Source organism: Rana temporaria, chromosome 9 (genome assembly GCF_905171775.1).
Source record: "Rana temporaria chromosome 9, aRanTem1.1, whole genome shotgun sequence".
In the NCBI taxonomy this organism is placed as follows: Eukaryota; Metazoa; Chordata; class Amphibia; order Anura; family Ranidae; genus Rana; species Rana temporaria.
In genome coordinates, this window is record NC_053497.1 from 90,430,367 (window position 1) to 90,449,897 (window position 19,531).

The 19,531-nt window shown below is 43.1% G+C and overlaps 1 protein-coding gene across 1 annotated transcript in view; it reads right to left on the minus strand.

Moving 5' to 3' along the window:
- The window catches only part of ATG4A (autophagy related 4A cysteine peptidase), a 35,224-nt gene that overhangs the window by 3,603 nt on the left and 12,090 nt on the right, over positions 1–19,531 (minus strand). Inside the window, exons 5-10 of the mRNA XM_040323907.1 lie at positions 18,041–18,142; positions 14,530–14,602; positions 10,488–10,567; positions 8,344–8,531; positions 6,534–6,612; positions 2,209–2,354 (exon numbers count right to left, since the gene is read on the minus strand). Coding sequence (XP_040179841.1) covers positions 2,209–2,354; positions 6,534–6,612; positions 8,344–8,531; positions 10,488–10,567; positions 14,530–14,602; positions 18,041–18,142 — 668 coding nt within the window. The remainder of the gene's footprint in view (positions 1–2,208; positions 2,355–6,533; positions 6,613–8,343; positions 8,532–10,487; positions 10,568–14,529; positions 14,603–18,040; positions 18,143–19,531) is intronic.

Below are 19,531 nucleotides of genomic sequence, written 5' to 3' on the forward strand. Positions count from 1 at the left end.
GTAAAGGTCTCACTCCAGTGGAGTGAGCTGGAAGAAGAGTAAAGAGCTCTGTTCTTGTGTCTTCTTCATCAAACACAGCAGTAACTTATTAACATTTATACTTCATCTAAATAAATCAGAAACATGGCAGCATTACCTAATCACATTAATTAATAAAAAGTAATACATTTTCCTACCATGAATAAATAACTGCTGCTCTTAAAGGGGTAGTTCCCCTAAAAATAAAGTTTTGACATTGCATTTGCTATAATAATTACAGTTAGAATCGGCTGGTTTTATGTAAAAAATACCTCCGTACGTAGCGTTTGTATTATTCGTTCCCACCGCCACTTCCGGGTACGATGCTGGCGGTGGGCGTTCCTTATTGATGGACAGGCATCCGACCGACGCATCCATCGCGTCACGAGATGCCGAAAGAAGCCGAACGTCGTTGCGCATGCGCCGTATAGAGCCGCACCGACGTTCGGCTTCTTTCGGCATCTCGTGACGCGATGGATGCGTCGGTCGGATGCCTGTCCATCAATTAGGAACGCCCACCGCCAGCATCGTACCCGGAAGTGGCGGTGGGAACGAATAATACAAACGCTACGTACGGAGGTATTTTTTACATAAAACCAGCCGATTCTAACTGTAATTATTATAGCAAATGCAATGTCAAAACTTTATTTTTAGGGGAACCACCGCTTTAAGCCTCTGATGACCTAAAGCAATGACGGTCAACCAGCTTGATACGATGGGCCTCAAGTGGATCTCCCACATTACCAACGGGTTTCACATAAAATTCCCTGAACATTCATTATCAGAGGCAGCAGACACACAATAGCATATAATCAAAGACTAAGGGCATGATACAGGAGATGGTTGGAGACTGTGGACACGATGCAAGATATGATCAGGGAATAGATATGATGACATGGTTCAAGGGGTCCCCTAGTTACAAACATCCGACTTACAAATGACTCCTACTTACAAACGGAGGGAGACAACTGGAAGTGAGAGGAAATCTACCCCTGGGAAGGGAAATTCTCTACTGTAAGAGTTAATATGGGAAAAAGGTGTCACCACTGATGCTTTATCACCAATCCTTGTTTCTCTAATAACCCTAAATTTTCTAAATCCAATTGTCATTGGGACAGAAAGTGAGGTGAAATCTTCTGAACATGGGCACAGACAGCAAAACAAAATGGTAAAGGGGTGATAACCCTTCCCCATGCTATCCAAAAAGCAGACATACAGGAGATGGTCAGAGACTGCAGAGATGATACAGGAGATGGCCAGAGACTGTGGACACGATACATGAGATGGTCAGAGACTGCAGACATGGAAAAGGAGATGGGCAGAGATTGCAGACATGGTACAGGAGATGGGCAGAGACTGCAGACATGGTACAGGAGATGGGCAGAGACTGCAGACATGGTACAGGAGATGGGCAGAGACTGCAGACATGGTACAGGAGATGGGCAGAGACTGCAGACATGGTACAGGAGAGGGTCAGAGATTGCAGACATGGTACAGGACATGGTCAGAGATTGCAGACATGGTACAGGACATGGTCAGAGATTGCAGACATGGTACAGGTGATAGAGATTGTGGACATGGTACAAGATATGGTCAGAGACTGCAGACAGGATACAGGAGATGGCCAGGGACTGCAGACAGGATACAGGAGATGGCCAGGGACTGCATACATGATACAAGAGATGGTTAGACACTGTGGACATACTACAGGAGACAGTCAGAGACTGTGAACATGTGAACAACAGGAGTTGTTGGAGACTTGGGGGTATGCTTCAGGAGATAGTCATGGACAGAAGACATTTTATACGAGACTGCTAGAAATCGCTACTATAATAGGACAAAAGGGAAACACAGATTAGTTTCTGTAGGGGATCCAAGTGAAAGGCCACACAAACATTGCCAAACGGGTCGCAGGTTGGGCACCAGGGACCTACAGCCTTGTCAAGGATCACATGGTCCCCGAGTACCAGAACCCCATGAGGGACATTTATCAGTTTTGTAACACAGAAAGGCAATAAACAGAAGTGGTGAGACAGACTATACACAAAAAACATTTGCTACAAAATAGATTGGTTGTCATACACAGCTACTACAGATTTTGAGCTACAATAATGAATGAGGGGGATGAAATGCACAGAAATACTTTATATCGATTACAATGTATCTTTTTTAATTGAATTTACTACATACTAATGCCACCGAGGGGTCCAGATTCAAAATCTTCATCCTGTTAGGATTTTTTTGGCAGTGATATGTCTGATCCTGCACCGTGCCAGTTTCGTCTGTGTCCACAAAGGTCTGCGTTGTGTGGGGATCCAGGTAAATTAGTTCATCCCCTTTACAAGGAAACAGTGAAGACATCTTTGAATATTTAAATATTTTATATATATATAATATTTTTTATTTATTTATTTATTACACTTACACACACACACTTCAGGCTGAAACATAATCCACAATTTGTTTGCTAGATTAAAGCGGGGTTTCCCCTACATTTTGCATTTTTTAAAAGTATGTCCGTTCATTACTCGTTTTGGCTGTATACATAGTGTCACTTACTATGTCTAAATGCGCCGCCGTTACGCAGATTCTCAGCAAAGAACACTTTATATTTCGTTGTTCCGATGGATGCAATTTTGCTTGTGGGCATTATGAATCTCACAAGCAATTACTTCCTGGATTTTTCGATAGACGAATAGTAAAGCGCCGCCCGTCCCGCAGCGCCTTCAACCACTTGTGTTGCACAGGGTAGGCGCACGGCATCATGTGACTACATTTCCCAGGAGCATTAGCGACGAGAGCGGAGGGAGCTGACATCTGGATCCTCAGGGGATAAGAAGGCAGATTTCGTGGGACCGCAAAGCAACAGGCATTTTTTTTTTTTTTAGGTGTAATCTACACTTAAAAGCAAAACATTTTTTTTGATGGAACCTCCACTTTAAGAAACCTACTGCTGGCAATGTCCCCAATTGACAGTCCATACAAGTTAGTAGGGCCCTTAGTGTAGAACTGCCTTTGGGGACACACAGAGGGAACCCCAACACACTACAGAACAACAGGTTCACCCTATTGCAGCCCTCCCCAGATGAACATACAGTAGGTGAACCCGATTTTGTGTCAATCTCGCTCTCTTTCTCGGCGAGATTGAGCACCTACGAGCCCCATCGCGGGAGCCAGCGCCGAGCTGGCTTGCCGCGATGGAGACAGAGCCGTCATAGAAGCGACGGGAGATCCGACTTGGATTCCCGCCAATTCTACACGTGTGCGGCGTTTGTTATGAATCCTGAGGGGGAAGTCCCCGCCGGATTTTAAATAAAAATCCGGCATGGGTCCCCCCTCAGGAGCATACCGGGCCCTTAGGTCTGTTATGGGTTGTAAGGAGAGCCCCCCTACGCCGAAAAAACGGCGTAGGGGGTCCCCCTACAATCCATACCAGACCCGTATCCAAAGCACGCTACCCGGCCAGCCAGGAAGGGAGTGGGGACGAGCGAGCGCCCCCCCCCCCTCCTGAGCCGTACCAGGCTGCATGCCCTCAACATGGGGGGGTTGGGTGCTCTGGGGCAGGGGGGCGCACTGCGGCCCCCCCACCTCAGAGCACCCTGTCCCCATGTTGATGAGGACAGGGCCCCTTCCCGACAACCCTGGCCGTTGGTTGTCGGGGTATGCGGGCGGGAGGCTTATCGGAATCTGGGAGCCCCCTTTAATAAGGGGGCCCCCAGATACCGGCCCCCCACCCTAAGTGAATGAGTATGGGGTACATCGTACCCCTACCCATTCACCTGCAAGAAAAGTGGTAAAAACACAAATAAACCACACAGTGTATTAAAATATTTTATTTTTCTGCTCCGGAGGCCCCCCCTGTCTTCTTTATTAGCTCTTTTACCAGGGGGAGCTTCTTCTTTGACGTCTTCGGGTGGGTGGGGGCCGCCGTCTGGTTCTCTTCCACCGCCGGGGGGGGGTGGCTTTTAAAAAAGCCCCCACCCCCCCGGCGGGTTTCCTCCGGCGTCTTCGGCGGGGCTCTTCTTCTTCCGCTATCCCGACGGGTCTTCTCCGCTATCCGGGGGGTCTCGCCGCTCTCCGCTGTTGACTCGTCGCACCCCGGTTCTTCGTCTCGCAGTCCGGTCCCTTCTTCCGCGCTGTGACGTCATGTTCTTCACTTCTCTTCTTCTCCCGATGTTGACTCGCCGGTCCTCCTCGCTGAAATGACGGATGCGCGCCTTGCATCGGACCTATATAGGCCTCACAGTCCCATCATGCTCTGTACCTACCCATGTGATACCTACCCTACCAGGGTACCTACCAGACGGCGGCCCCCACCCACCCGAAGACGTCAAAGAAGAAGCTCCCCCTGGTAAAAGAGCTAATAAAGAAGACAGGGGGGGCCTCCGGAGCAGAAAAATAAAATATTTTAATACACTGTGTGGTTTATTTGTGTTTTTACCACTTTTCTTGCAGGTGAATGGGTAGGGGTACGATGTACCCCATACTCATTCACTTAGGGTGGGGGGCCGGTATCTGGGGGCCCCCTTATTAAAGGGGGCTCCCAGATTCCGATAAGCCTCCCGCCCGCATACCCCGACAACCAACGGCCAGGGTTGTCGGGAAGGGGCCCTGTCCTCATCAACATGGGGACAGGGTGCTCTGAGGTGGGGGGGCCGCAGTGCGCCCCCCTGCCCCAGAGCACCCAACCCCCCCATGTTGAGGGCATGCAGCCTGGTACGGCTCAGGAGGGGGGGGGGCGCTCGCTCGTCCCCACTCCCTTCCTGGCTGGCCGGGTAGCGTGCTTTGGATATGGGTCTGGTATGGATCGTAGGGGGACCCCCTACGCCGTTTTTTCGGCGTAGGGGGGCTCTCCTTACAACCCATAACAGACCTAAGGGCCCGGTATGCTCCTGAGGGGGGACCCATGCCGGATTTTTATTTAAAATCCGGCGGGGACTTCCCCTTCAGGATTCATAACAAACGCCGCACACGTGTAGAATTGGCGGGAATCCAAGTCGGATCTCCCGTCGCTTCTATGACGCGCTTGCTGGGATGTGCTGTCACTATTCCAGTGAGTGCAAGATGTCAGCGAGATCTCGGCACCATGTCGCCGAGTATCAGCGCGACGCTGTCGTGCTAAAAGCACAATATCACAAACACCTACTGTACTTACTTTTCTTTTACTCCCCACCTGCCAAGAGGTAAGGGAAAGCCCTGTAGAACTAAAAGTTGCTGGAGTTGAACCTTAAACAGGGCTATGGACTACGTGACAAAACCACCCGCAAAGCGCCGCTGCAGCAGCGCTTTGCCAGCGGTAAAGCCGCTGTGCTCCAAAGATGCTGCTCTCAAACTGTTCTGTGAGAAGAGGAAGAGAGACCAGCGTTGCTACAGATGGACACAGCTCAGGATTGAGAAACGGCAAATGGTAAGTTCTGAAGGGGAAAGGAACAGGCAAGGGGGTATTTTTTACCTTAATGCAGGGAATTCATTAAGGTAAAAAAAAATTTGACTTTATAACCAGTTGGGAGGGTTATAACTCTTGTTAGGTTTATTAGCCATCTATATCCTATATACGATATTCCATTTTACTTCCTGTCCCCGTAAGTGTATAGAGTAAAGAGTAAATCTATTCAAACTCCTCCCTTATACAGTTGTTAACAGAAATAGTGACCTTATTGAAAGGTTTTACTTTGAATTCCTGCTGTGTTAGTAACTCAAAAATTCAAATGTTCTCTCTTGGTGACACCATGACAAATAGGGTAAAGAGCCAGCAATAAAAAAACTTGGCATGTGTTCTAATCTCTTTCAAATCAATTCAAATCTTAAAAAAAGGGTTTTGGCCTTATGCCGCGTACACACCATCACTTTATGTGATGAAAAAAAACGTAATTTTCTGTGAAGTAAAAAATGACGTTTTTGAAACTTCAATTTTCAAAGACGAAGTTGCCTACGCACCATCGTTTTTTCACAATGCTCTAGCAAAGCGAGGTTACGTTCACCACGTTTTTTCATTGAAGCTCGCTTCATAACTAGCTTCTGGGCATGCGTGGGTGTAAAAACGTTGTTTTAAATGTCGTTTTTTGCTACACACGGTCAATTTCTGTGAAGTAAAAAACGACGTTTTGAAAAACGACACATAAAATTGAAGCATGCTTCAAATTTTTTTTGTCGTTTTTCACAAGACATAAAACAACGTTTTCCCCCACACACGGTCATTTAAAGTGACGTTTTTAAAAACATAGTTTTTTTCATCACATAGTGATGATGGGTACGCGGCATTAGATATTGATAGTAATAGCATAAAAATATTCATCAATAATTAGCAATATAAAAATATGTATAGCATAATAAAGATATCGAGAAAGCACACATAGCTTTAGGAAAAGCATTAAAGTTAATCATAATTCTGCATTAAATAATTTCCTTGTGTTCAAAAACAAATCTGATGCATGTTTAAAAATCTGTACAAATATACACATTCCCTTTATTACTATACATTCCCTTGTATAGTCAGCGCTGGATAACAAGCTTACCTGAAAAACCTATGAAATAATAGGCATTGTTTGGTTTTCCACCTAAAGCTCCTAATGACTGGGGCATTTTAAAACATTCCTGTAAAGAAAAGGAAAGAGAAGTGGCCATTATGTACTTTGCAAGATTTACTTTCTATTAAACATTTTCTGTTTGCCATCTTTTGGATAGCGACAAATGTGGAAACATAATGCTATACAAAGACACCAGTCAGCCAACTATAATGCCGCGTACACACGACCGTTTTTCATGACGAGAAAAATGCCATTTTTTTAATTGGTTGTGGAAAACGGTCCTGTGTATGCTCCATAGCATTTTTCTCAATGAGAAAAATGGGCCAAATTTTTTTCAGAACCTGCTCTATTTTTTCTCGTCGTTTTTCACGTCGTGAAAAAACGGTCGTGTGTACGCTTTTACAAGGGGGGAAAAAATGTGCATGCTCAGAAGCAAGTTATGAGACGGGGAAATTAGCAAAAGCAGCCCAAAGGATGGCGCCATTCGAATGGAACTTCCCCTTTATAGTGCCGTCGTACGTCACCGCGCTTTGCTCAAGCATTTTTTTCACAAACGTCTGTATGCAAGGCAGGCTTGAGAGGAATCATGACAACTCACGTCAAGAAAAATGTCGTTTTTTTTGCATGACATGAATAACGGTCGTGTGTACACAGGATAAGGGCCAGGAAGCACCTAAAAGGTGAACTCCAGAGAACTGGAACTTCCATAATGGGTCCACTGTCTCCTTCGTCTATTAAATCTACTTCTGCTAAATGTGAAAACTACATTCTGGGGCATTCCAGAATTAATGGCTACCAACACAGCCTAAACATTTTCATAAATATATGCAGAGACTTCTAGGTTCCTGTAAGGAACATCATGCTTCAGTTTACAAGTTTAGCACAGATTCACTTTAAAATGACAGAGCTGCAAACAGATATAAAATGCAGTTATCTACAACCATTGTATGTGGGCAAAGTTCTGGCACTTTCTTGTAGTGTCAAAAGTTTGATCACCTGCTAAATACTTTCTACTGACCAGTAAGGCAGCCCATCATAGAAATGGACAAGTTTTAAAATTGCAAGCAAGTCATAATTTTTCCCAATTAGTCCAGCATGGCATTCAGACAGAGCGAAGGCAATGAAATCTCCACCTCCACCACATTTTCTGGCTGTTGTTAAAGCGACAGAGTAATTTTAAAAAGTGGGTTAAAACAAAGCGCAGTCACGTCATATTTATAGATCGAATATTTCATTTGTCATGCTTTAAAAGAAGGTTCTAATTTGTGTTTAAAACATTAGATGAAACAAGCTCCAAATGTGGAATGTTTCTCAAATAGTTATTTAGACATAACGCCATCATCCTAGATTCTCAAGAAGATGAAAGAGCACACCTAGAAGCTGTAAGAACCAAATACATGTAACACTGATGAGCAGCAGAGTTACCAATATTCATTAGAATAATGATTCAGAGAACCTAATTCATAATTCATAATATTTGTAAGAAGGATTACGAGGTGCAATAGGTGAAGGTTCACTTTGAAAAGTGAATTTTCACCTACTTTAGTGAATGTGGTAAAAGTTCACTTTTGCCGATAATACCCAATCTTTTGCAAGGAAATAAAAAAAAAAAAAAAACACAGAACGATCAGGATTTTAGCTTGCACATGAACGTGCTCTACTCTTTTAGTAAATCAATCCCCAAAAGGTAGAAAATTCAACTGCAGCATTGGTGAACCAGGGTATCTCAGGGACCTATTTCTATTGATCTAGATTTAACAAAGTGAAAAAAAAAAATAATAAAATAAAAACACCTTACTTTAAAAGCATCTATATAAACAGGATTGATGTGGTTGATTCCTAGGCGCAGAGGGACAATAAGCAGAAGTGGCCTCCATGCTGACGTCTGCTCTGAAGTGTCTCTACATCTGCTCCAAGCACTTTGGTGAGTGTGAGAACTGCTTTGCGCCGTGCTCCAATTGTAAGGGTGATGGCGGCACATTTTCCCTGTACCAAGAGAATTTAAACATTCATCAGTAGACATTTACTGCATACAACACATAAGGTACATCACGCTAAAAAGAAAATGAGGTCAAAGAATAACAATCTTATAAGAACATAAGGCAGAGGATATTGACCTTGTAACACTTAGGCCGCGTACACACGGTCGTTCCAAACCGATGAGAATGGTCCGACGGGCCATTTCCATCGGTTCACCGCTGAAGTGGCCTGATGGTCTGATGTGTGTACACACCATCGTTCCAAAAACCGATCGGGTCAGAACGCGTGACGTCAAACACACAACGTGCTGAATAAAACGAAGTTCAATGCTTCCAAGCATGCGTCGACTTGATTCTGAGCATGCGTGGGTTTTGAACCGATGCTTTCTGTACTAACCATCGGTTTGGACCGATCAGGCAGCGGGCCATCGGTTCGGTTTTGAAGCATGTTTTACAATTTTGGACCGAAGGACAACAGACCGATGGGCTATACACACGGTCGGTTTGGACCGATGAAACTGAACCTCGGTCCATTCTCATCGGTTTTGTCCGACCGTGTATACGCGGCCTTAAGGTTACAGTTGTGCGTGTTTATCTCTGACTGACTCACTCAGCTGTGCCTGAGATGTTCTAAATTGTCAACCCCTGCCTTTGGTTAAGGACATAAAGCCTTGTACTGTTACACAGGATATTCTGAGAGGACTTTTCAGTATTATGTACAGTTATTTAGCAACAAGAATACTACTGCATACAGTATATAAAAGCAATAAGGTCACTAGCTGGACTATGGTGGAAAATAACAATGGCCCTTGTGCAGGAGTGAGCCATGGCAACCCGATTATTTCTGCCATCTCCTATTGGGAAGGGAAACAAGAGATCCATTGAGTTCATAAAGTGAAAATACATATTCACTTTATGAACTCTGAGGATAGAAAGATGGGATCTGTAAATACTTACTTGTTCTGAAATGTGTGGCTTCCATCCTGATCTTGGTGTCATTACCTAGTAAGTTGCTGACCTGAATAATGTATTCAGGATGTGAGTTCAGACCTTTCAGACTAACTACGTGCTTGCTTCAGGTGAATGATGCAATAGGCAGTGAAGCCAAGCTGTCTCATTGCTACCCACCCCAGATATATATCCTCAGAAGTTTATCACGCCACTTGTTATATTCATGAGCAACCATGAAACTTTTTTTTTACTTTTCAGATAGTAAAGTTCTGTATTTTGTTAACTTCATCTGACAGGTATTGATTAATGAAAACTCCATCCATCAATAGCAAACAGACTTCTCTAGGGCTGCTATAGCCACACCTTCACCTCTACCCCATTTTCACATAAACACTAGACTAGAGAGTGAATTGGCCTTTTAAAATAATGTCACCCTGCAACAGCTGTTGTCACCAATGATAACTACAGCCTCCATCTTCACCAGATATTCCTCACAGATAGTGGTTGATTTCCCGTTGTAACACCCCCAGTTTGTTGCCCCTAGGTGAGCTGATGAAGCACAGTACCAAATCAGTAGGTGAGAGTTTAACCCATTAACCTGTAGAATTGAAGGTAAGCATGTCCAACATGCCCAAGAAAACAAATATATGGGAGCTGCCATTCTTGGCTTTTGTATTACATTTTTTTCAGCAAAAATACATTGGAGTAAAAAAAAAAACAAATTGGAGACTGAAAACCAAAAAATGCAAAGACATGAAAAGCCGCTCCCACCTAAATACAATTCCTTTTATTACTATACAGAATTGATATAGTGTCAACAGTTTGCGCAGTGTGTTAGGACAAACAGTACAATTCAATACAATACAAAACACCCCAATGAGGAACCTGCTCGTTAGAGCTTACAATCTATATTAAATAAACCCCACTGGGTGACCAGATGCTACAACAACATTATCTGGTGATTACTTTAAACTAAAAAGTTACTTCCTAAAAACAAAAAAGCAGAACTTACTTATATCTTCAATGACCACAGTGTTATCCATTGAAACATAAACAGATAATGAATTCCATTCATCAAATAAAGCAAGTTTCCTGGAAACATGAGGAAATGATTAGTCTCTTAGTTGTATTTATAACTCTTATAACATAATATTATAAAGTCTAGATCAGGGGTGTCAAACTCAATTTCATGGGCCGCATCAGCATTATGACTGCCCTGAAAAGAGTCTGTAAGATTAGATGTCCAGCGTATCCCCTCCCCATATCTTAGATGTCAAGAGCCCCCCACCATCAGAAGTTGGGTCCCCCACTCTCCCTTACATCACAGTGCAGCCCCCTTTCCTTATGCTGCTGCTGGGAAGAAGCTGGATGTATTGCTTGAAAGCAGAATGTTATGCCGCGTACAGACGGTCGTTTTTTGTGATTGAAAAAAACGACGTTTTATGTGATTCCAAAAAGCTCTAGCAAAGCGCGGTTACGTTCAGCACGTACAACGGCACTCTGTTCCATTCAAACTCGCGTCCTAACTTGCTTCTGAGCATGTGCGGGTTTAAAAACGTTGTTTTAGCCTACACACGGTCATTTGTCGGACACAAAAAACGACGTTTTGAAAAACGACACAAAAAATTTAAGCATGCTTCAATTGTTTTTGTCGTTTTTCAGAAGACATAAAACAACGTTTTCCCCCCACACAGTGATTTAAAATGACGTTTTTAAAAATTTTGTTTTTTTACATCACATAAAGCGACCGTGTGTACGGGGCATAAGGGTCTGGAGTAGGACCAGAGGAGGGCTGGAGCTCTCCTGCAGCTGCAGGAGAGGTGCGAGGGCCACATGAAATGGCCTGGAGGGCCAGATTCGGGCCCGTGGGCCATGTGTTTGACACCTGTGGTCTAGAGGCAATGACAAGCCTGAGGCACAGCTCACAGAAACTCATTTTCACTGTCAACTCTGCACTAGAAAATGATAATTGAAATTGGGTTGGTTGGTAGCAGCAACTCCTTCACTTTATTTTCACATAGTCTTTTATACAGGAGGATAATAAGGCCCATTTATAAGACTAATATGGATCTGTGTTAGTCTGTAGAGTACAGCAATAACTTGCCTGATCCTAAAGCTGAACCCAACTGTATTTGAGCACCAAAAACTTTGAAAAACACCCCCTGGCCTGTCGAGTTCTGGCCATCTTGAGTAAGGGCAGAGGATTCAATTAGCATTTACTTCCTGGAATTCATCTGCCCTTAGCTCAAGCATGTGCTTAACTGAGAAACTCCTCCTCCAGATGAAAGAATCAAAAATGCCCATGAAGACTCCTGGGATGTATGACATCATTTTGGCCTAGGCCAGGAACTGAAGAAATGTGAAAAAGGTTTAAGGCTGGATTCACACGAGTGCGAATTGGATGCGGTTTTCTCTGCATCTCATTTTACATGACAGAAGATTGTGACAGACTCTCTATGGAGCTGGTTCACACATCATCGGAGTGGCTGCAGGTATCCTGTGTGGTTTTGGCTCCATTTCAGGTCCGAATTCAGGTGAGATTGGTCCACGACACGGAGAACAGGAACACACTGGACCCGTGTTGTCAGCCGCAGCTGTATTTAGTGTGAACCCAGCCTAAAACAAGTGAATATAATATCCCTCATCTAATTACTAAGACTGGGCAGCATAAGGATTAAAAAAGTTGTTTTGGGCTCCTCTCCACATACTATTTTACCAAATCTTATCTCCCTCATGGGCAACTTTTCTACCTTTTATGGTCTCCATATCAATCCGTCCAAATCATTAGCTTTACCGTTTCCTTGCCCGTTTCTCTTAAGGATTCTTTGCGTGCGCAACTCCCATTGCAATAGACGTCCTCGCTACCGTATTTGGGGGGTTCATCTTACCTCTTTCCATTCTTTATATGCCGCCAATTACCCCCCTCTCATTTCTTCTCTGAAATGCCTGCTGGATAATTGGGATATTCCTCAAATTTCATGGATAGGTCATATTCACGCCATCAAAATGTCCCTCCTGCACAAAGTACTGTATTCTTTTAGGGTTCTTTCTATCTCCATTCCCGCTCATGTCATTCGTATTTTACAACGCCATATCTTAAAATGTATCCGGGGTAACGTCATACTGTGGCTTAATAGATCCCTCCTGTACACGCCAAAGGTCAGGGGAGGGTTGGGAGTACCCAACATTGCTTATTATTACAAAGCTGCCCAGATCGCTCAACTCTACGTGGGTAACTCTGCAACTTTATGGACCCTTATAGATGTTTTGGATACTGACCCAATTCCTCTCATCCATACCACCTTCTTAAATGACCTCCAGATTCTTGGAGCTGTAAAAGTTCCAAAGTGGTGCAGTTTAAAAAACCCTGGGGTACCCATATCCCCCCCCCTCTCTATTTCCCTTCCCTTTATCTCCCCCTTTCTCTTTTCTTCCTGCTGCTTGTCTTTACATGCAGCCTTTTTTGAGCTTTTGTAGGCTCCAGGTGAACACTGTGGGTGTTTAGTTTTACCCTTATTCCAACCCCCCCCCCCCTTTTTTCTGCGCCAGGCCTTTCCGCTCATATCCTTATGCTAGGACATCTTTGGCTTTGATTGCATGATATTGATTCAATTGCCTGGATGTTGTCCTTTTGGCATCTCTAGTGACTAAACGATCTGTATGTCTCAGATGCTTAGTTTACCCTTACTAATTGACGGTAGGGGAGTGTTGCTGCTGTCATTTGATACTTGAGGAGCAATGTTTGTACAAAGAATATTGAGATTATATGTTTATACATTGTTTTGGTATCACTTTTATCTCTCATTATATTGAAAACTTTCAATAAAATTTCAGTAAAAGAAAAAAGTACGGGCCTTTCACACCTCTGCCTTGGACTTGTGTCCATGTGCAATGTGTTTATTAACTTTTGCAGGTTGAAAGCTCCTGGACCATTTTCTGTGTGACATTTTAGCTATTCACATACTACTAATATATAAACATTAAATGGTTGTTTAATAATATGCAAAGCCTAGGCGTACGAGCATTCCCTGTCTCCAGGTTTTTTTTAACACAGGTCCCCCCCCCCCCCCCACAAAAAAATAGACAACTCCCCCCCCCCCCCAATACATAGTAGAGCTGCACGAGTAATCGATAAAGAATCAAGATCGTGATCTTAACACAGCATTTTCCCGATTCAGTGCAGAGAGTTCTCTGCTTCTCTGCTCAAGCCCACAGCTGTCAAATAAAAGAAAACAGGCAGCCTGTCAAGTTTTTCATAACATCGCTTAGCGGAGATAACGAGAAACATTGTATCTTCTGTTGTTTTAGATCAAAGGAATGAATTTCAGTCTGTAAATGAGGGTAGTTTAACCATTTAAAGAGGAACTGCAGTCTGCTCACATATACACTAAAAAACCGCGCTAACACAACACTACAAATATAGGCAGCGGCTAGCGTGTGATGACAAGAAAAATAAACAATATAAAAAGCCGCGCCAAGTCTGCTCACATAATTTGTAATAAAAACATCTTTGCCATTCTGAAGCTTCCCTCCAATCACTTTGCATATTATTTTATATATACTGTGATTCTGTACTTGCCAAATATGCTACAGAAATCTCCCTCCACTAAGTCTGGCTGCAGCCCTTTTAACTGTGGGCAGCTGAAGCTGCTGCCTGTTCACTTCCTGGATTTACACAAACCTCCAGCTCTGCAGCTCTCATTGGCCTTCTTATGCCTCCTACCTCCTCCCTTCCTGGCAAACTCTCACAAGAGAGAGAGAGCTGTGCATGATTTCACAAGCCTAGGCTAATGACCAGACAAGAAACAGGAAGTGGGCTGTATAAGGTATTTACTGGGGAGAAAAAAAAAAGGGTTTTACTATCCAACGTTAAAACAACAAGGACAGAAGATTTAATAGATGTAAAGTTGCTAACCCCCCACCCCCCCCCCCAATATATAGACATATATTACTCACTACATAAACGGTTTGCACACTTCTCATCTATAAGCCCACAAGTGGTTTAGCTACAGGGAGAAAATATCCTACTGTAAGAAAATGATAAAAATACTTACTTTAAGACCTGAGCCACTGTGTTTGGTCCGTACCATTCACCTATAGACTTCCCTTCTCCTACACCCATCTGTGCTAATTTGTCACCCAGGAACAAACAGAAATAAAGAATTATGATTGGTGTGAAAATACAAATACGGTATTTATTCTGCAGCAGAATGTGGTTTACTGAACTGAAATAAAGCAACATTGCATGCAAAGAGCTGCCATCTGACAATAATGATACACATAATAAAAACTTTAGCGCCACAATATTTGACATGCAATACTTTTTACTAACATGTGGAGATATCTACTACAAAGAGGCTCTGTAATTAAAAATATAAAACATGGGGGAAATAATTATTTGATCCCCTGCAGATCTTGTAAGCTTGCTCACTTACAAACAAATAAAAAGGACAATCATTTTTATCATAGGTGTATTTTAAATGATAGAGACAGAATTTTAACCAAAAATCCAGAAAAAAACACCACATGATACAAATTTTATAAATTGAGTAGCAGTTCAGTGAGTAAAATAAGTATTTGATCCCCAAACAAAACATGACTTTAGTACTTGGTGAATAAACAGCACAGAGGTAAGACGTTTCTTGTAGTTGGTGACCAGGTTTGCACACATCTCAGGAGGGATTTTGGTCCACTCTTCTTTATAGAGGTTTCTTGGCTGTTGCTTGGCAAGTCCCTCCATAAATTTTCTATAGGATTAAGGAGACTGGCTAGGCCACTCCATGACCTAATGTGCTTCTTCTTGAGCCACTCCTCTGTTGCCTTGGTAGTATGTTTTGGGTCATTGTCATCCATCTTCAGTGTTCTGGCTAAGGGAAAAAGGTTCTCATCCAAGAGTTTACAATACATGGAACCATCCATTTGCCCCTCAATGCAGCAAAATTGGCCTGTACCTTTAGCAGAGATAATTCACAAGCTCCCCCCATGTAGTTTTGGGCTGATCCCTTACTTTTCTCATGATCTTGCATGGACGAGGCTAAATCTTGCATGGAGCTCCAGACCGAGGATTCTTGATAGTTATTTTGTCTTTCTTCCATTTGCAAACAAATCGCTCCAACAGTTGTCTTCTTCTCACCAAGCTTCTCGCTGATGCTCTGTGTAGCTCATTGTAGCCTTGTCCAGGTTTACAATTTTGATGTCATTTGACAGCTCTTTGGTCTTGGCCTTGATGGTCAAGTTTGAATGGAACAAAGAGATCCTGTGAACAGGTGTTTTTTATACACACAATACGTTGATGTGAAGAGCACCTTCTTAAATAGACAGGACTAACCTGTGTTTCACATGAGCACTTACTGTAGCCAGTCTGTTGGAGCCAGAATTATTGTTGGTTAGTAGGGGATCAAGTACCGTATTTATAGGCGTATACCGCGCACTTTTTTGCCCTGAAAATCAGGGCAAAATCGTGGGTGCGCGGTATACGCCGATACCCGCGCCGAGTTTGAATACTGCGCCGACATATACCGAGCGCAGTACACTCGGGTATAGTCGGGCAGTCTCGGCTCCTTCCGCGCTCACGTCCTGGACGTACAGGACGTCAGCGCGAGAGTTGCCGAGCATTGCCGACAATACACGAGTGTACTGCGCTCTGTATATGTCGGCGCAGTATTCAAACTCGGCGCGGGAAACGAGCAGAGAGGACGCGAGGACGCCGGACCCGACGAAGAGGACACCCGAAGCCGCAGACGGACGCCGGACCCGACGAAGAGGACACCCGAAGCGGCAGAAGGACGCCGGACCCGACGAAGAGGACACCTGAAGCCGCAGACGGACGCCGGACCCGACGAGGCCGCCGATGGACGCCGCGCAAGACACCAAAACTGTAAGTACAAAAAAAACTTTTCCACAGGATTCGGGGGAACTTTAGGGGTGCGTGGTATACGCGGGAGCGCGCTATACCGCGATAAATACGGTACTTATTTTACTCACTGAACTGCAACTCAATTTATATCATGTGGTTTTTTTTTTTGGTTGATACTCTGTCTCTATCATTAAAATACATCTATGAAAACAATTATAGACCATTCATTTCTTTGTAAGTGGCACACTTACAAAATCTGCAGGGAATCAAATAACAATTTTCCCCGCTGTAACTGCGTTCATTTGTTTAGGTTCCAAACTGCATCAGAAAATTAGGGTTGATTTCTCATAAACTGCTGCTGGCCCATTTCTTCCTATTTGTCAAAATCAGCCTACTGTCCAACATCATTTAACAAGTTATTCCATAATGTGGTGTGTGCAGATTTCACAATATGGGCTTTAGGGAAATATGTTATGTTCTCAATCAATAGGCAGTAACCATAGCAGCCATTCACCAGGCATCTTTCATTAGTGTGACATCAAGTGTCACTAGGCTGAAATCAAGTTTGATTTCCATGTTTGGTCTTTGCACTGGGAATCTCATTGACCAGTTTGTTCTGGAAAAAGTGCCTTGTGTCTCGTACACATGACCGGGTTTTCCGACGAGAAAACTGCGAGTAGAGCTTTTGGCTGGGAATCCTGGCCGTGTGTATGCTCCCTCGCAGTTTTTCCAAAAGGTAAACTGCCAAAATCCGCCGGCAAAAAAAAAGGAGAACCAGCTCTCTTTTTCACATTGGGATTCCCGACTGACTTTTTCCTGTTAGAAATCCGGAGCGTGTGTACGAGGCATCAGTCTTATGTGCATCTGTTTTCAGTTTTCTTTTCTCAACGAACAGCGTGGCAAAATAAAGGGGGGGGGGGGGACTTCTAAGATGGATCCGAAATTTCACCAGTTCAGCAGGGACTGGTCCTCTCTGTTCAACAGAAATCAATTGTTAGATCAATTTCTGTCCAATGGCCAAGCTGGAAAACGTTCATTGATCATCAGCTGCTGATCAGTGTACTCTGAGAGCAAAGGATTCCTGCTGTCAGAAAAAAATGGGGTTGACTTACTAAAGGCAAATAGTCTGTGCATTTCAAGTGCAGTTGCTGTAGATCTGAGGGGAACACGCAAAGAAAATAATCAAAGAAAATGTAATCAGCCCACCAGCTGAACGAAAAATAACTAAAAACTAACCATGTATACCCAGCTTTATTTGTTTACATGTGTAGATGACCTGTGGCTGCAGACAGATAATCCCGTCAAGGGGATATTGAATCTGTTCTTTCTTATAACAGTTACCAAGTGGCAACTCATACAACATCGATTGGAGAACATGTGCCATTAAAGAACAGATTCGTTCTTACACAAGAAAGGAAATGATTGAAGACAGTTCACTGAACCAACTCACAAAACTGCATAGCAGGGATCGGAAACAGTATATTTTATGAAGCAAATATGGCTGCATTCATGCCTCTAAATAATTACAAATTCAGCATAGAAACAAGATTAGTTACATGAAATATCATGTTTTAAGGTTTATAATAAATGTTTGTCTTACTAAATATTTGGAGATCACAGTGTCCAAAGTGCATTTTGTATAAACTACGATAATGCATTTAAGTTGGTAAATTCTTAAAATCAGGTCCCATTCATAGAACTGCTCTTACCCATCTGGTGAATGGAGTAACAGCTATTTTTCCTGTCCAGAAAACACTGCAGGATCTGGTAATATTCTTCCGGCTGTTTTTTATGTTTCTCCCATTGCCATTCTGGAATGGATTAAAAACAAAAAATGTTAAGATTTTTAATGCATATAAAACAAAAAAAGTCAGCTAAAGTCTGGGAGTTACAGCTTTTTAGCAATTAAATAATACATTGCAAAACACCTGTGCGACTTGCTCTAGGTGCAAGCTACCTTTCATTCTTGAGCTGCATCTATATTTAGGGGTAGTTAGGCCTAACCTAGCTACACTTCATATATCGGTGGGTCGCGGGCACGCTCCCGCGACCCGGTCCGAAGCTCCGTGACCTCGGCCGCGGGACTCGCGGACCAGATCGCCGCTACAGTCCCACGATCGGTCCCCGGAGCTGGAGAACGAGGAGAGCCACGTGTAAACACGGCTTCCCCGTTCTTCACTGTGGCGCTGTCATCAATTGTGTGTTCCCTAATATAGGGACGCACAATCAATGAAGTCAGACCTACAGCCACACCCCCCTACAGTTGTAAACACACTTCAGGGAACACATAACCCCTTCAGCGCCCCCTTGTGGTTAACTCCCAAACTGCAACTGACATTTTCCCAATAAACAATGCCTTTTAAATGCATTTTTTGCTGTGAAAATGACAATGGTCCCAAAAGTGTCAAAATTGTCCGAAGTGTCCGCCATAATGTCGCAGTCATTAGTAGTAAAAAAAAAATATATATATATATAATGAATAAAAATGCAATAAAACTATCCCCTATTTTGTAAACGCTATAAATTTTGCGAAAACCAAATCGATAAACGCTTATTGCGATTTGTTTTACCAAAAATAGGTAGAAGAATACGTATCGCCCTAAACTGAGGAAAAACAAATGTATATATGTTTTTGGGGGATATTTATTATAGCAAAAAGTAAAAAAGATTGCATTTTTTTTTAAATTGTCGCTCTATTTTTGTTTATAGCGCAAAAAATAAAAACCGCAGAGGTGATCAAATACCACCAAAAGAAAGCTCTATTTGTGGGAAAAAAAGGATGCCAATTTTGTTTGGGAGCCACGTCGCACGACCGCGCAATTGTCAGTTAAAGTGACGCAGTTCCGAATCGCAAAAAGGGGCCTGGTCTTTTACCTGCATTTTGGTCCGGGTCTTAAGTGACTAAAGAAACCCATGATTCTTGGTCGTCTTGTAAATATGATTTAGGAAAGGAGTTTATCTGTACAGTATAATTATATATAACAGAGCTGCTAAATACCTAGTAGTCCTGTATAATATTAGTCAGTATAGCAACATCCTGAACTAATGTTCTGCCTGAGACAATCTACATCAGCAGTACTCATTACACAGCAACCCCTCTCGTATCTAATGGAGCTGGAAGCGCTTTGGAAAACAGTCAGGGCAAAGTTCATAATTTTATTTTTGTCTTGAACATTGATTTAGTTTTGGTTCCCATCTAT